Raw genomic sequence first — 17500 nt, 5'->3', positions numbered from 1 at the left:
CCTCGCCAAAGAGGATTAGGCCTACCTGAAGCCAGACACGGAACCCGCCCACTGAGATCCCCTTAAGCCGCAACGACATGCTCTGACGTCACGGGATACACAGGACTGGATTGTCCCCTTACCCCCTGCGAAGGTCATTATTCAAGTGTTAATCTTTTTCTTTTACTGCTGATTTCCTGTCTGCTTTGTCCTTCACACTCGTTTTTTATATACTTAGAAAGATTTTCTGATTTTCTTGAAGTGCCTTCCCAATACCATTCCTTAACTTATTAAGATAAATAAAATGGCTGGTAAGTATGGAAATAGAAATTATCATCAGATAGTGCGTGTTGCTTTGTGCGTTCGCCACGGGTGTGCGCGAGCAGCTGGTTTGTGGTCATGTTATCGTAAATCAATCTCTAACGTAGAGATATCATGTTGTCTAGGATAGGATTCAGACTTTACAGGGTTCACCTTTGGACATTTCATCAGTTTTCGTTCATGAGGGACACATAAACAGGCTTGCTCACAGGTAACTTACATAATAATAATAATCAAACAGGACTTTAACATAACATGATTCTCCCCTGTAAATATAATATTCAAACTATACGCCATTGCTTCATTAAGATTGTGATCGCCCCTGCAATTAATCTTGGTCACTATATTCATTTCATGCATTTCATTCAGAAAGACTACCTTTCATTTGTGTTTTAGTGGTCTTTGATTTCTACTGAAGGTAATATCTACTGACATCGTACTTTACTTTTCATGATAAATGCGGCAGATTAGTGTGATAAGTATACATGGTTATTTCAAATTATTATATATATATATATATATATATATATATATATATATATATATATATATATATATATATATATATATATATATATAATACACACACACACACACACACACACATATATATATATATATATATATATATATATATATATATATATATATATATATATCATATATATATATATATATACAACACACACATATATATATATATATATATATATATATATATATATATATATATATATATATATATATATATTTAACTAATTGTTCAAGCACAAACTTTCTCTCGAATTCTCTACACACACAAACGTATCCAAGAAGTGTGAATAACTTGAGAAGTTAAGTGGGCATTGTGGTTATTACAATTAAATACGAATGTGGTAAAACGTGACCGGTAAATTCTATATATATATATATATATATATATATATATATATATATATATATATATATATATATATATATACAGTATATATATATTATATGTGTGTGTGTGTGTGTGTGTGTGTAGAGAGAGAGAGAGAGAGAGAGATGCTTGCGTAAATGTACTGACATTTCATGTGCATGCTATGTAATACATGCACGAGAGTCCGCATATGCTTCATTTATGCGTATATTCGCCACGCACACTATTCATGTATAAGTACATTTGAGACAAGCTTACTTTTCAGTAGCCACCAAAGGTATAAAAACCAGTAAAACCCAAAGTTTAGACTCGTGACCGAAACGAGAAATTTCAATTGTTTCTTGGAGCAAATTGGTTTCTTGTTCGCTGAAGTCTTTTTGATGACCCCTATGTCTACTCATGGGTGGGGGTGACTGGCAAGACTTGATTCTGTAAGGTCAGTGCAAAAGGGTCGATTTATTACTCTACGGTTGTCTTCGTGATTCCTTTGGGAAATGTTATGAATGACGTGTTCGATTTCACCTCACTGAATTTCCTTATCAGCTTCTCTTTTGCTCCAGTTAATTTTTTTTTTCATATATTATTATTGGTGATTGTCAGTATTTGTGTCTTTAGGAGAATTCAAAAGAAGGGATCTGAAATACCTCGAAAACATTTGATGGAAAACTCCAACATAATCGTACAGAAACAGAACGTCAAGTTTCGAAGTTATACTGTGAAACTGTAATGAAGATAAATGTGCAAATTCCATTATGAAGTCGAAAAGAAAACAGACAAGCAACCTTGTAGTCTCTTGAGTTCGTACTTTTTTCTTCTTCCATTTTTTCCGTCTCCTCCTCCTCCTCCTCCTCCTCCTCCTCCGCCTGGCTCGGAGGAGAAACGCAAGTCATGGCATTGAATAGTGGATGTTTATGGCTGCTTTTAATCATGGGGACGGAGGGAGGAATTATTCAACCGCGCTGATTATTTGCTTGGCTCTCCACTATTTTAGCATGATTTTAATTAAATCGAGATGCTAATTCACTTTAAAAAATTTACAGAAGTTAATTTTATATTATGTTCGGATTTCAGGATATGGATGAAATATAAAAACAAATTATTGTGCTTTTTAACGAATATCTGTTTGTGATAATTATGATGATTTAATTAAAATTTCGTGTCCTACCTAATTTAGTGATCCAGGAACATGAAAATATAAATCTGTGTAACCAAACTCGTGGAAACTGGGATGTAAAGTTATAGATGATGATTACGTAAACTCAAAAGCAAGCTTGTGGTCTTCAATTTTTTATATAACATTTATCTACAAGCGGCCTTTCTTCACAGGTCAGTAATCTTCATAATGAACCGGATGTGATGGCGGAAGTTCTCGCTAGGAAATATTAATTTTCTCGATTAAAACCGAATAATTTATTTAGACGATTTACCACGTCTCTCTCTCTCTCTCTCTCTCTCTCTCTCTCTCTCTCTCTCTCTCTCTCTCTCTCTCTCTCTCTCTCTCTCGTTAAAGAACAGTTGATGTAGAGCTATTTTCTTAGTCTGAAGACTTGGCCTTTTAGTCAAAATATTTCCTCTGGCTGTATTTTGATGGAGGTTTTGTTTCGTGCTGCATTTTTCCATCCATTCATTACTTCCTCAGTTTGCTTCATCGATGGTGTTTACTTATCCTTTCCCTGACAAATCCTTTCCAGAATTTATACATCTGTATGTCGAAGTTTTCTCGGCAAAATAGTGAAGGAAAAGAACATCACGAAGTGCATTGTTTGCCAACTGCAAAAACTTGGAGCTCAAAGTCATCATGGCGTGATGATCAAGTTCCTCCACCAAGGAAAAAATTCATCTATCCTTTTACGCTAGAGACAGTTTTGCTTGTCCCATCGTAACATCCATTTGACTGAAAAGTAGAACCAAAGGTTTTTGTCTTTATTACGTAAATCTTGTTTTTATATCTTGTATTTCTCTTTCAGTCCCTTCCTTTTAACACATATTATATAGTCTGATCGTGATGTTCATGTCTCTGTTTTACAAATTTTCTAGGTGTGATTTTTATGCTTCTTTTTGTTCAATTTATTACTGAGAATAAGCCATTTTCACATTGGTCAAAGATTTTTTTATAAATTCCACTTTATATATATATATACACATATATATATATATATATATATATATATATATATATATATATATATATATATATATGTGTGTGTGTGTGTGTATGTGTGTGTGTGTGTGTGTGTGTGTGTGTGTGTGTGTGTCTTGATCTCTCGTAATATCGACTATAATAATTATTTGCAGAAACAGAAAAGATTTACCCCATTTATACTACCATCCCATAAAGCTCCAATCCTTTTTAGTTAATAGATTTATGCTGTAACTGGACGCTTTGTGATCACTGCTGCCCCTCCAGTGTCTGAGAAATCCCTATTAGAAGAACTCAAGTTTCCCTTAGACTCCCTTAGGGTTGGTCCTCAGTTGAGCAGCCTGCTACATAAAACGTATTGTTAATCCACATACTTCTTTTCCCTGTACGGAACATACAGTGTCTGTTGGTGATGAACTCCCCGTTTGATTATAAAAAAATCTTGAATAAGAAAAGGTAGAATGACATGGTGTAATTTAATGTGTTACAAGTACAACGTAATTGCAAGTTTACTTAAATATTGGCGTCGTTTTGGGCGAATTTTCACTATTGCTTTTACTTGAAGCTAGTCAGAAGATGCAGGTTTTATGAACTTTACTTGCAGTGCATATGAGATATGAATGCTTGCGTTCTCCTCTCTCTCTCTCTCTCTCTCTCTCTCTCTCTCTCTCTCTCTCTCTCTCTCTCTCTCTCTCGTAATTTTTGTATTTTCATGTTCATGTTCTTTGTTCTTCATTCAATAGTGCTAAGTTGTGTTTGAACACTCAGCAGACGATACTTTCACTGCACTGTCTCTTCAGTGTCTCAGCCAGACCTCCGAATTTCTTTAGAGGGCTAAGTTTGAAGCCTTTATTCCATGGAACCCGGCGGTAACCACTCACCCATGACCTAAGACGTTTACCTAATCAACCAATTGAACGTATCGAATCAGCGGAGGTTCAAAGCGCCTTTAAGACAATTCCCCAATTGAACGTTCGTAGTCTGAATGGAGAACAGGCAGATTTGTAACCCACTTCTAAACGTTTGATTTATATACATTTCGACCCTTTCGAAACTAATAATTGTCTATTCAACAAAAATAAAATCAGACCGAACAGGGAGAGGGCGATCACATAGGTTGTAAGAGGGATGAGGGAAAAATTTTTACAAACTGAAATAATCTCGCAGTTACTATTGCAAATCTAAAAGAAAATCAGTAATTATAAACGTGAATGTCGTCAAAATTACCTAATGGTGCCCTACTTCTGGTTAGGTCCGTCACGGAACCCGAGTCCCCCACCGTGCCAAATGGATGATCCGGTTAAACGTCCCAAAACTGGAGGCCAATCAGAAACCTCGGAGACAAGGAGGAAAGTTTTCCCGTCTGATCATTCAGTGAACCAGAGGCTGCATGGTGTGGCAAATCTGTTGTTTCGTCTAACTTCCCGAGGAACACAAAAAAGTGATTCACGCTCTGCAGTAAGAGATCATTTCCTCTGAAGGTTTTCCGTGAAACTGCTTTTACAGAGTCGCATTTGAGAGGTAAACTGAAGAACTTTCCATATTTTAATGCTCACGGGACACCTTCATTGGTTCCTTCTTAAAGGTTCACTATCAAGCCTTTTCACTGTTGTGGGTACGGTTCAAAAGGGTGTTTAATACAGCAAAATGCCTATCAGGTGGCTTTGGGATTCTCGGGAAGTCAGCACGAGGACGAGAAAACTCGAGTTAAATTTCAGCCACCCCTTTGTTTCTGACATTATATCTAACAGAAGTGCATTGTTACTTGAAGACTGGTTACGTATAACGTGTGCTGTAACCCATCGATTAATTAGTGAAGATAATCATTGATTTGGTCAGGACTCGGATGGGTAGCCACCATTGACTTCCAGACACCATTGCGCATAGGCTAAGCTGCATGACCATAAGTTAGGCCATGGACATGAGATAAATGTCACAACGAAACCTGAGAAGCTAATAGTCAAATTGATCCAACAAAAAGGAGCATGTGCAAAAATAGTATTGAATGCCTAAATGCAAAATTAAGGGGTCAAAAGACAATAGGAGTATGATTCCCTTGGCAACAGTTCCTTAGATTTTTTGAGGAGATGAAATGGGGCAAGGGGATTTAATTTCAGAAGCGTGAGTAAACTGAAGTAATGTATATGATAAGGAGCAGACTCGCAGAGTTCTTTCTGATCTAGTGATATTACTCTCGTGTTTTGCTGATGTAACCTCAGATCACTCCTCCTCTCATATATCAGGATCCTGATAGTCTTGAATTACGTTAACTTGAGCCTAATCAAACAAGGTTACGTTTCATATAGTCAGGTTACCATATCATAATAAGGACCTGAGAAAAGAGTTAAAGTAACAAAAGTTTGTTTTATGAAAAGAAATGTAATGTAAGAAAATATATTGTGTTTGTAAAGCACCAGAAAGTGAAAGTATTAATTAAGGTTAATAATGGTGATCAAGTTACAACCGTATAACAACGGCCTTCATGTTCTGCGAGCACAAAATAACTGGAACTTCAATAGAACCCAATATGGCTCCTGGAAAAATTAAAGGCAAGAATTTATTTCCAAAAATAAATGAATTTAGATTATTTTTTATTCCTTGTAATTTCTGAAGGAATTGTATTATTTTAGAATTATATTTCATGCACAGAATTAAAATATGCGCAGTCTGAAAGGAATGTATTGTGTATTCTTTCAATATACTGTATACTGTATATGTATATATATATATATATATATATATATATATATATATATATATATATATATATATATATATACATATACATATATAAATGCAGCAACAATAACACAGGTAAATGTGGACTATTTTAGATAATGGTATGAGTGCACAACTGTTCACCTCAAATGGTCTAAAGCGTAAAAATCTATTGTTGTGGAAAAATCTTGGCACGGGTTGTTAGCAGGAAATGACGCGTATTTTTTCCTCTGTGATTCCAAGGATTGTCTCACTGACACTGCTAACCCTTGCCGACAGAACATTCCATCCAATGAATAATCCGTCTTTCATTTTCACATAATCCGGATTTTAATGATACTGCTATATTTACGTTAGAAATATGTCGCCTCTTTTCACGTTCCATTATCAAGATAATTATAATCTTTCACTTTGGGATGCTTGAACTCATGCAGTGAAGAGATTTCACATATATAAATTAAAGTAAAAAAAAACTTGTCCCTCTCTCTCTCTCTCTCTCTCCAGCAATGAACAAAGCTATGCATGCTTTTTGCCTACAGAGATTCACTTTCGTATTCCATAAAGATTTTTATGCGAATGGATATTTTCCTAGTGAAAGCGAACAGTGTTACCTCCATGGATTTAGGATCTGTTCGGCAGGGAAATTATCTTAAATTCCAAATTGAAGTTGGAAATTAAAAGAAAAGGCCCGAGCATCTCGGGAGACATTGGATGCTTCAGTTCGAGTCGTTCAGTGGAAAAAGAAAAATTAAAATGAGTTATTTTGCAGACAAAGCAGCACATGCTTGTGTGATATATTTGCTTGTGCGCGCACTCTTGTCGGTGTCAAGGTTTTATTGGTTCAAGCCCACCCTAAGATGGGAATACTAATTGTAGTTTTTATTTTTTCGAAAGCCATGTATGATATGGCACAAGGCGAACAGCATTAAAGGAGAGCAACCCATGGGATCTTCCACTTTAAGAGCGACAGCTTTTTTTGCAGACTCTTCGAGCTCTAACAGTATAAACTTATAATTTGTGAACGAACGAAACGAAACCAATCTTTCTTAGGTGGTTTAATGAGGTAATAGTTCAAATTGCTTTTTCTTCTTCTTTTTTAACGTGCTTTTTCCCATTCTTTTGTATGGGGTAAGCACGATGCCTTCTTTTGAAGGACTTTGATTTGGCTTTGGGGTAGACCGTAGTCTCGATCAGCTGCCCTGCCTGACTTCGCTTAGACCCCGGTGGCTCATGTATATGTATCGTACCAAATCACCAGCTCCCAAATTGCTTTAAAGGAAGAAATTAGCGAATCACTTTTAAATAAGTTTTCGTCGTAATCTACAATTGCGTAAGTGAATACCCAGAGGCTTTTAGATTTAGACCTTGATGTGGGTTCTAGCAAACTTATGTTTCGTACCATACTGTATAATACGCTATGCCCCATGGGGGGCGGGTATCGCCGTCAGTGCACCTCATGCGGTGCTCTGTAAGCATTACTTAAGGTTCTTTGCAGCGCTCCTTCGGCCCCTAGCTGCAACCCCTTTACTATACCTCCGTTCATATTCTCTGTCTTCCATCTTACTTTCCTCATCCTTCTCCCAACGTTATTGTTTCAAAGTGCAACTGCGAGTTATTCCTCCTGTTACATTTTTCAGACCTTCTTACTGTCAAATTCCCTTTCAGTGGTGAATGACCTCATAGGTCCCAGCGCCTGGCCTTTGGCCTAAACGCTGTATATTCGTATATACACCCTATAAGAAACTTTGCATAGATAACTGGAAACGATGAAATGGCGACACCGTGTAGTAATATTGGTATCCAAATTAAATCATTAAGTACCGTTTCTGATATTTTTTGTTACTGCACTTCCATGAATTACTTCATTTTAGTCACGAAATCACGATTTTATATGCATAATAACATCCGATTTAAATGCCTCTTCTTTTATTTTTTTCAGTGTTTTTATTTTGCATTCAGTCAATGAATATTCGTAAAAAATAGTATTTTACATAAAAAATTGAATACTTATGTATTGGAGATCCATAAAATTCCTACGTGTTTGAGTGACCAAGCATAGTGTTTGATAATGGTTTATCCCTTCATTTGTAAACTGTCTATAAATAACAACACTTACTAAAGTTTTAAGAAGCACCGTTGAGTCCCCCACACCGACTCAAATAAAAAATGTTGGAGGGAAACGGTCCTTGTTGTTGACACGACGTCAGTGAAAGTAACCACAATGGTTACCGGTAATTATTGATCTAACTCACACGCTTGTACAAAACGTAGATTTTTTTTTTTCTTTTTGCTGAATGTTTGATGCGTGTTCTTAAAGTTAATTTTGCTTAACAAAATCATTTTTAGATTTCTGTTCATAGTTGACGCCTGTGTTTCTTACTTCCTGCTTGATTGCGATAAAATCCTAATGCGAAGTAACTGTCATATCTACGCTTTGGCGTTGCCCTGATATAAGTGTTCATCAAACATGAAAAAACTATGAAGACATATATTTCTTTACCTTGACTGTTGTAATGATCGCCGTCGCAAAAACCGTTAAGAAGCTCTCTCTCTCTCTCTCTCTCTTCTCTCTCTCTCTCTCTCTCTCTCTCTCTCTCTCTCTCTCTCTCTCTCTCTCTTTTCACGTTTTTCGTCAAGGTTCTATACTTATTAAGCTTTTTCTTTTTTTTTTATTTATCGATGTCTTAAAGGCTGTAGTTTTTGTTCTTGACGACACCCTGGAAATATCACGGAACATATGGTATTTATAATTTTGGCCATTATTCCAATGGCCGCCTCGTCCTCCTGAAAAGACAGAAAATCCAACAGCGAAAGATCCGAAAGTAAGATCAGAAAAGAGAGGCAGTTGACCTGGTGATCCTCCTCTCCCTACGAGAGGCAGGAACGATCAGTAGAGGAACTGCGCAACCGCGCATAATGAGCCTTAAACGACCGCTTTGCGTAAGATCGAAAGTGTTTCCTGTCCCCACATACAGCTCATGCCTACGAGTAGTTCGTGGGTCTTCTCTTGTTCCACGATGATGGTACATACTGGGGCTCAGGTAACGATTTCGTGGTGCTGTGTTGCCTATGGTGAGGGGCACCTTGTAGGCTGTGGAGTGATTACACAGGTTACCAAAGTGGTATCGAAGTTGAAATTATCGGCTCGCATATTTCTCGGAATTAAATTTAATGCTGTTCGGTACATGTTTCACAAATTATCTAATTTTTGCTTTTGGTTTGTTAACTTCTCGAATGATTTTTTTTTTTTTTTTTTTTTTTTTTTTTGTCGAGCATTTTCAGTGGTTCTGACGAATTTTCATAAACCCCCATTTTAGGGAGAAGGCACGCTTTGCTCTTTTTCTACTTTTAAAAGTTTATTGCTCACTTCCTAACCCAGAGTAACAATATAAATATAAATATACAACAATAAGCGGAGTAAATCAAGCGGGACAGCCATTTCCAATAAAAAAAAAGAGATGATGACAAAGCCGCTTCAGCCATGAAAAAACCCTGAAACAAATCCCGTTATGGGTCACATGCTGTTTCAACTACCGCGTCGGCTATTAGAACTCTTTTGATCAGAGACGCTCATTTGATCTTCAGGAAATTCATCCTTATGTACGGGGGAAGAAAGTTGCGTTCTGCGAGGAATCTTGTGGTGACTAAGGAAAGAGTTGTTAAATGTAACTATTGCTTAATTGCAACAAGAAGTAACGGAGTCGGTCGGAGTGTGCAAGTTATAGAAGAGAAGGTATTGTTTCTGAGGGGGAGTAAGAGAGAGAGAGAGAGAGAGAGAGAGAGAGAGAGAGGAATAAAGTCTGAGAAAACATTGGGTCACAGGTCGAGGTCGGCAATGTGAAAAACTCCCGCCATTATGTTCGCGAGATCAGTTCCCTAACAGTTACTTTATTCTTCTTCCTCTAAGTCTTTGATACCGTAAGATTTTTACGAACACGAGTCAGATGCTCGATCTTATACGGAATCGCTACATGGAGGGTTATAATATCGGTCTCAACCAGTATTGCTGACACGTATTCATGTTTTAAGGGAATAGAGTTTAAAAGATAACTAAACATTCCTAATGATATAATAATAATACTAAAATCTGAGGCAATTTTACGAAAAATAAGACTAAATTTCTACCAGAAAATGGGCTTGAAAGTGTACCTTTTAAGCGTGCAGCACCGTCCCATTCTTTCGAGCGATCTAACGTTTTGCGACTTTTGACCCGAATTTTGTCATTAGGAAGCTTATTTTTTTTCCATGGCGTATTTTACAAAACACATAATAGCGTGATCCCTTAAGTACTCATGGGTTACAATAAGCCGACTGTGCATGAAATCATGTGTAATTTTGTGCTTCTGTTGTATTTAACCATATTGTCGTTGTTTTCTGTTTGCTATCGATATTTTTTTAATATATAAACAGTAAACTACACATTTTTGTATACATTTTATATATATATATATATATATATATATATATATATATATATATATATATATATATATATATATATATATATATATATATATATATATATATATATATATATATATATATATATATATATCAAGAATATTAAGTCTTCCTATCAAGAAGATTAAGCAACAGTGATTATTGGAAGAGTAATAGCAAAGGTATTCCCTTCACACAAGAAGGAACCAAAAATTTACGCCCACCAATAACTGAAATATAGCACATATATTCGTATCTCATACAGTTCACCTTTGGAAGTCTAAGATTAGGATATTACCACTTTACTTAAGATTTTGCATCTTATTTCCGAGAGGGTCTTTTGTATGTGATGTATGTCCATTTTTTCTCCAACCCCACTGCACCTAGCCAGTTGCAAATTGGTCTGCACAATCAACTTTTCACAGGGAACCTACAGTTGCGCATTACCGTTTCCAAGGTTATCACCTTTCTTACTCCTCCTTTCCTTGATGTCCCCATTGAGAAAAAGCAAACCCAGTAAGTCACACCAGTCTCCAAAGAATAATTATGTCGTTATGTGAGAAGGATCTTATCCCACTGCAGCACCTTAAAAACTGTCCATGAAGAACTGGAGTATATGAGACACATGTTAAAAAATAATAGTCATCCAAAACACTGAAAAAGACAGGAAAATTAAAACTATGATTATCTTCTACAAAGCCAACCATGGCGCTGCCTATAAACTGGAAACAAATGCCTTTCAAAGAATCAGTATCTTTGGAGTAACACCGAAGAACCCTTTTAGAAAGCATTGCTGAAAGTCTTTAGATGGGCCAGCTCAGTAACTGCTCTTGTGATGAATACTACCACCCCCAGGGTACCTAAGGTGCCTAAGACCAGTGTGGTTTACAAGTTTAAATGTTTGGAAGAGGCATAAAGCCTCATCTGGCAGACCTCATCAGAGATACTGAGGTTGATCACCAAGAGGAGGGTGACCGTGAGTGGCTGGTGAATACTTAAACAGTGAACAACACGCTGCAGCAGCCTGTGTTGAATATTCTTTTTTCTAAGCACGAGAGACTTCGTTGACAGCCTTCAGGATTCTCATTGGAGCCAAGTCTTGTGAAGCTGAAGGAAAATCTCCTGGATCTGTTGCCACTGATGCATCTTGGCTAATTTTCACTCTCTGATATTCAATGTTCATGTGTTGATTTTCGTTCGCCGAATTCCTAATCTTTATTTTGACTATGCTGACTGATATATTTGTGTTCCATTGTATATTTAGTACATCCATGATGGTAGCCGTAAGTTAATGGCTAAAACAGCTGTCAGCTTAGCAGTGAAAAAACAGAGCAACACAGCAGGAATTTCTGGCTTTTCCTTTAGGATTTAAACCCTGATGTTAATAGGAAGAATAAAAATTCTGAGTAGTGTTGCCTTAATGTATTGGATTCCACTTGTGCACTAGCTTTCAACAAGAATTGCCTTCGAGAAAAAACTATGCATTTTACATATATATATGTATTTATATACATATATATGTATATATACATATATATAGTATATATAATATATATATATATATATATATATATATATATATATATATATATATATATATATATATATATATATATATATAAAGGCGATGGTAAGCAATAGTTTCATTTTAGGATAAACATTAGTTTTATTCATGAAATACATTCCTTAAGGAATCTCATTTCTACTATCATTATAAGGAAAATATGGCATGAATTTTATTCGTGCTTTGTGAAATAAGTTCATAGCTCTAAGTTTTCCAGGCACCATGTTGGGGTTTTATAGGTTTCAGTTTCCTTTCATAAGTACTTTCACTCTCTGGTGGTCTCGTCTTTTGAGAGCACACCGCCTCTCTTGCAAAGTCATCATCCTCATCCGTAAATAGCATTCTAATAAAAACCCAATTGTTCAGTTTTTGCTCATCCTACAGTTTATATTCACTATTACCATATTTTTAGTTAAAGTATATGGCGTTAAGAGAGAAAAATGGGAAAATCATCCACTATTCGCTATGATAATCTCTCTCTCTCTCTCTCTCTCTCTCTCTCTCTCTCTCTCTCTCTCTCTCTCTCTCTCTCTCTCTCTCTCTCTCCTCAAAATAGCTGGAAATATCAGTAACTTTAACTATAGTAACATCATTATGACTGAGAATTACATAATACTTTCTAGCTGAGTCATAAAATTGAAATTAATTTCCGCTAAATGGTATCTCTCTCGGGGTCTCAGATCATGCAGGTCACGCAAGGTTAAAATCGAGAGAGAGAGAGAGAGAGAGAGAGAGAGAGAGAGAGAGAGAGAGAGAGAGAGACTAAAATGTGACAGAGGTTCAAAAGTATTTAAAATTACTGTTAGAAAACCTTCCATTTCGTTTTTCCCTACAAATAATACAATTCTTTAGTTTCGTAAATAACGTCAGAATACTGCACATGATACTTTGGCAACAGTCATTTACTGGTGATTTGATTTGGAATTGAAAACTCTTCGCTGCATGAAAGACTGACGTACTTTAACAACAGAAGGCGGTCACAGCCGTAGTACAGTAGTATTCCCTGTTACTAACATCTTGTTCTGGCTAGATTTTACTTTGTTTTTTATTTGCATGCGTATGCATACATGGATATGCACATTGATAAAGACGTACACATACATATTTGTGAATATATATATATATATATATATATATATATATATATATATATATATATATATATATATATATATATATATATATAATATATAATGTATGTATGTATCTTTGTACATGTGTGTGTCGCATGTAACTGTGTGCGTATGCAAGTATGTATGTTTGTTTTTAGTTTGTAATTATTATTATTATTATTATTATTATTATTATTATTATTATTATTATTATTATTCAGAACATGTACCCATTTATATGGGACAAGCTTCCAAAGAATATGTGTTCATTTGAAAGAAGGAACAGAATGTAATATAAAAATGTAAGTAAACTTTTAAAATACAAGGAGAACTGTTTTAAGGTAGTAGTGCGTTGCATCCTCGCTTGAACTTTTGAGGTTCCAATTGCACAACATCCTCAGGGAGACTGTTCCACAGTCCGACGGTGTGAGGAATAGAGCACCTTTGGAACTGAGAAGTTCAACAGCGAGGCACTTAAATGCATATTGGTGCTGCTGTTCAGCAAACCTAGTCGCTCTCGGCAGGAAAAGAGTATCAGGGATCAATTGTGAATGTGAAAGATCTCTGTTGAAATACAACTTATGAAAAATTGACAAACAAGAGACCATCCGTCGATGGTCCAAGTTATAACTAATACCATGAACGACCTGTGGAAAAGAGGTAAATCTCTAACGGAAACACTCATCCACACCGGAGAAAAGTAGGACAGATGACCTAAAACAGGTTGAACTTTTATAAATATATGAGTCCTTACATACAATACGTAAATTCCGTGCGGTATTTGCTGACACTTTCATTAGATGTTTCTCAAAAGTAAGATGTAAGTCAAAGTTACCCCAAGAATAGTTAAAGCTTCAGACTCATCAGTAGAGTACTATCCACCTGAAGGGGAGGATGGGGTGGAAAATCTGCGCTAGATCTGCTAATCAGTAACTTCATGCCCCAAAGGCTACACCATTCACTGATCTGGTCCATGTCCCGACTGAGGCTCAGGGCAGCTTCATTTTTTATAAGTGGAGGCTTTACTACACCCACAAGAGTTGCATCATCGGCATACTGAACAATCTTGTTTTCCAGGCCAACAACCACATCACTTGTATACACTAACAATACCTGTGGACCTAGAACACTGCCCTGTGGAACCTTAGACATAAAAGGTCTTGGTTCGCTCAAGATCCCAACAGCAGCGGCTCGCTGCTGGCCACCTGTAAGGAAATCTTGAATCAACCTAAATCACATCCTCCCACTCCAAGATTCTGGAGTTTATAAATTAGTGCCTTGTGTTTTACTAAATCAAAAGCAGCACTGAAACCTGTTTGAATTACTCTGTACCCAAAACCCTTATCAAGGTTTTCTTGCAAACGGCGTGTCAAATCTAAAAGAGCATCTCATGTACCTAACTGCTTCCTGTTTGCGTATTGACTATCAGCTAACAATCCTTTAGGTTCCACATACTTGTATAGTGGCTTGACAATAAGTTTTTCAGCAACTTTGGAGAGCACAGGGAGAATAGAAATTGGCCTGCAGTTACTGCAGTCTGCAGATATGCCATTTCAGAACAGGCACTATATTACGAAGCTTGCGCTCATCAGCAAAGATTCTACGTCGACCTAAAAAACCTATAGACTCTACTAATCTTGGGAGACAACACACTAGAAACCCTTTTTGAAAAAAAAGGGGAAGAAACCATCAGGATCTTCTCCCCACACAAGCTATCAAGATTATCAAGAATGTTCGTAACATTCCCAGAGAGAAATGTAAATTTTGTAAGAATAGTTTCAGGATGAAAGTATCAGGGAGAGGGACAGCGGGACAGCCTCAGCTGATTGCTTAGCTTCAACAGCTCGATGAACAGTTTAGGCCCATGCAGTGACTCTCTCAAATGGAACTATATATATGGATCAATGTTCAGCAAATACACAGATGGGCATGTTCGAGAAACATGTCTCTTGTCTTCCACGCCGATGGCATAATCCCTCATTCAGTCTAGCGTACCTAATTTTTTCACTGATTTTGAGAGTCTAGGGTAAAAAAAAAAAAGCTCTACAATTATTTAAAATATCCCTGAACACAAAAAGTAGAATCGGAAGGCTAATGATTCTTAATATGCTTCACCACCATGAAAATCCTAATGTACGCTCGGCATATCAACGGAGATGACAACAGTAATACCTCTTGCGTTTAAATCTTGTAAATCTTTGGTTCTATTATTTGTATATTGTTTTTCGTATCTGGTTGTCAGCAGCATTCCGGGATATTTATCTTGTAAATAAAATTGCTCGAAGCGTTTTGCTTTTACCAACAATGCTTACTGTGATTTAGACATTGTCAGCAGACACCATACTTGATAGTCTTCGATAGGCTTAATGTGAATGTGGAATTTTTACTATCGCCTTAAGTCTGGACTTCTAGTTGTAATGCGGGCTACTCGTCACGGATGACGTCAGCTCCGATGTTGTTAGGTGTCCCTATCAAATGGCAAAACACACAGTCTTCCCTTCAGAGCGCCATCCCCTTGTCATTACTTTACTTTGCCTTACTTGTCAAGTGAAGTTTACCCGTTTATTCTTTATTATCTGACAGATTGCTTATCTTCATTTACATGTTCATTTATTTCTTTGATTCGGCGAATTCTGAGGAAGCTTCTTCACACAAGAAGTTATTGTCTTATTTGCCTTGTTTCACGTGATTGTCTCCGTTATGAGTAAAAGCATTACATTTCAACGAAGCAAAGTATCAATTCCATTGTCTGTGCCAGATGTCAATTATCAGGTTACTCAGCAGTAATAGCAAACGTTAACTTTCACAGCACGATAGTGAAAATCAGTATTTGAACCATTCTAGAGACATCTGAAGAGTAGCCCTCACAATTATCGTAAAAGACTTGCAAGCCATCCTTGAATACGAATACACCACAACTTCAGCTTGCATACCACTGGTCATTTATACCTAATTAGGCTGTACCTGGGTGAGTCATAACTTCTGTCGTCTTTTGTTTATGGAAGATAGAAATGGCAGTAACCAAGCCAGCCAATATTTGCTAGGATCTGACGCATGATATAGATCAGTATCGATTCTTCTTGCGAGATACTGGGGTCCTCCTTGACAACGCCAACATAGAGAGAGTGAAAAAATACAAAGTCACGCGTACAGCGATAAAAAATACAAACTGTATCATTGTACGCGTGACTGAACTCATAGGAAGAATGGATCTATCAGAAATGACGGTTTGTAAAGAAAAATCAATTTCCATTCTCCATAAATTACCTTCTGTATCCATGTTATTCAGCGACGCTTTCCTTAGCTCTGTTATGTATGGGAATTTTCCAAGAGATTTCTAAAACTTTTTGAGAAGCGCATCGTGGCTTTTTTTATGTATCCTTATGAGAATTCCAAAAAGGAACGGCAACTATTAATGGGAATGGAAATGATAAATTCGCCACCTTGCAGAAAAAAAAAGGTTTGGGCTAGGTGGAAAACATTCACAGTTTGACCATGGAAGAAAAGAAAGTCACCAAACTGAGCAATTTGAAGATTTTTGACCTCTACAATGAATTTGAGAAGTGATGGCCTGGAGGGTGCAACGTGAACTGCCAAGACTTTCATTTAGCTCTAAAGAACGGTGACCAAGAAAGACTAATTTATTTATTTATTTATTTATTTACTGTGGCTTCAAGATTTTGCTCGCGAGGAGATGGATTATTTGAAAGGAAAAAATCTTTTAGAGTATTAGGCTAATTATTTAGATTTCAAGGAAAGTTCTTTGACCTTTGCTTCGATGCAATCTATTTCCTGTACATCATTTTGCTTGCTTCGGTTTTAAACAGCTTTCTTTTGTTTCAGATATCACGACACAAGATGTGGGCTGCCCTGTGGGCAGTTCTGTGGGCATGGGCTGCTGCTCAGTATATCGGGGAAGAAAATCTTTCACCTATCCAGCAAACTGCGGTGTAAGTTGACCTTTTCATCATATTCATCATTGTTGTTACTTTTTTTAGTGGCTTTTGATTCGTTATAATTCCTGTTATTATTTGTCGGTTACATTCTTTATTATAAAAAAATTATTTTCTGCTCAAAGATATAAAATATTTCCATGACTTTCTATGCTGGATTCCAGAATTTCATCCTTTCCTCGATCCTGGTACTTCCAAGTGTTAACTAGAATGGCTTTCCAACTGATTCTCTTTACTCTACATTTATCATATCTTCATTCTTTCCTTTTGAAACGACAGTGACGATAGTTACTGCAATATTAAGTTTGTGTAGATTCTTCCAGTAGATTTGAACTTGTACTAAGAGTGAACCATGTAAATTCATGCGTGATT

At 36.5% G+C, this 17500-nt stretch overlaps 1 protein-coding gene across 1 annotated transcript in view; it reads left to right on the top strand.

The window, feature by feature from the left end:
• The window catches only part of pot (papillote), a 57483-nt gene that overhangs the window by 27262 nt on the left and 12721 nt on the right, over positions 1-17500 (top strand). The window contains 1 exon segment of the mRNA XM_067111178.1: positions 17019-17125. Coding sequence (XP_066967279.1) covers positions 17019-17125 — 107 coding nt within the window.

Source organism: Macrobrachium rosenbergii, chromosome 11 (assembly GCF_040412425.1).
Source record: "Macrobrachium rosenbergii isolate ZJJX-2024 chromosome 11, ASM4041242v1, whole genome shotgun sequence".
NCBI classification, from domain to species: Eukaryota; Metazoa; Arthropoda; class Malacostraca; order Decapoda; family Palaemonidae; genus Macrobrachium; species Macrobrachium rosenbergii.
This window is presented reverse-complemented; position numbering and strand designations above follow the sequence as displayed.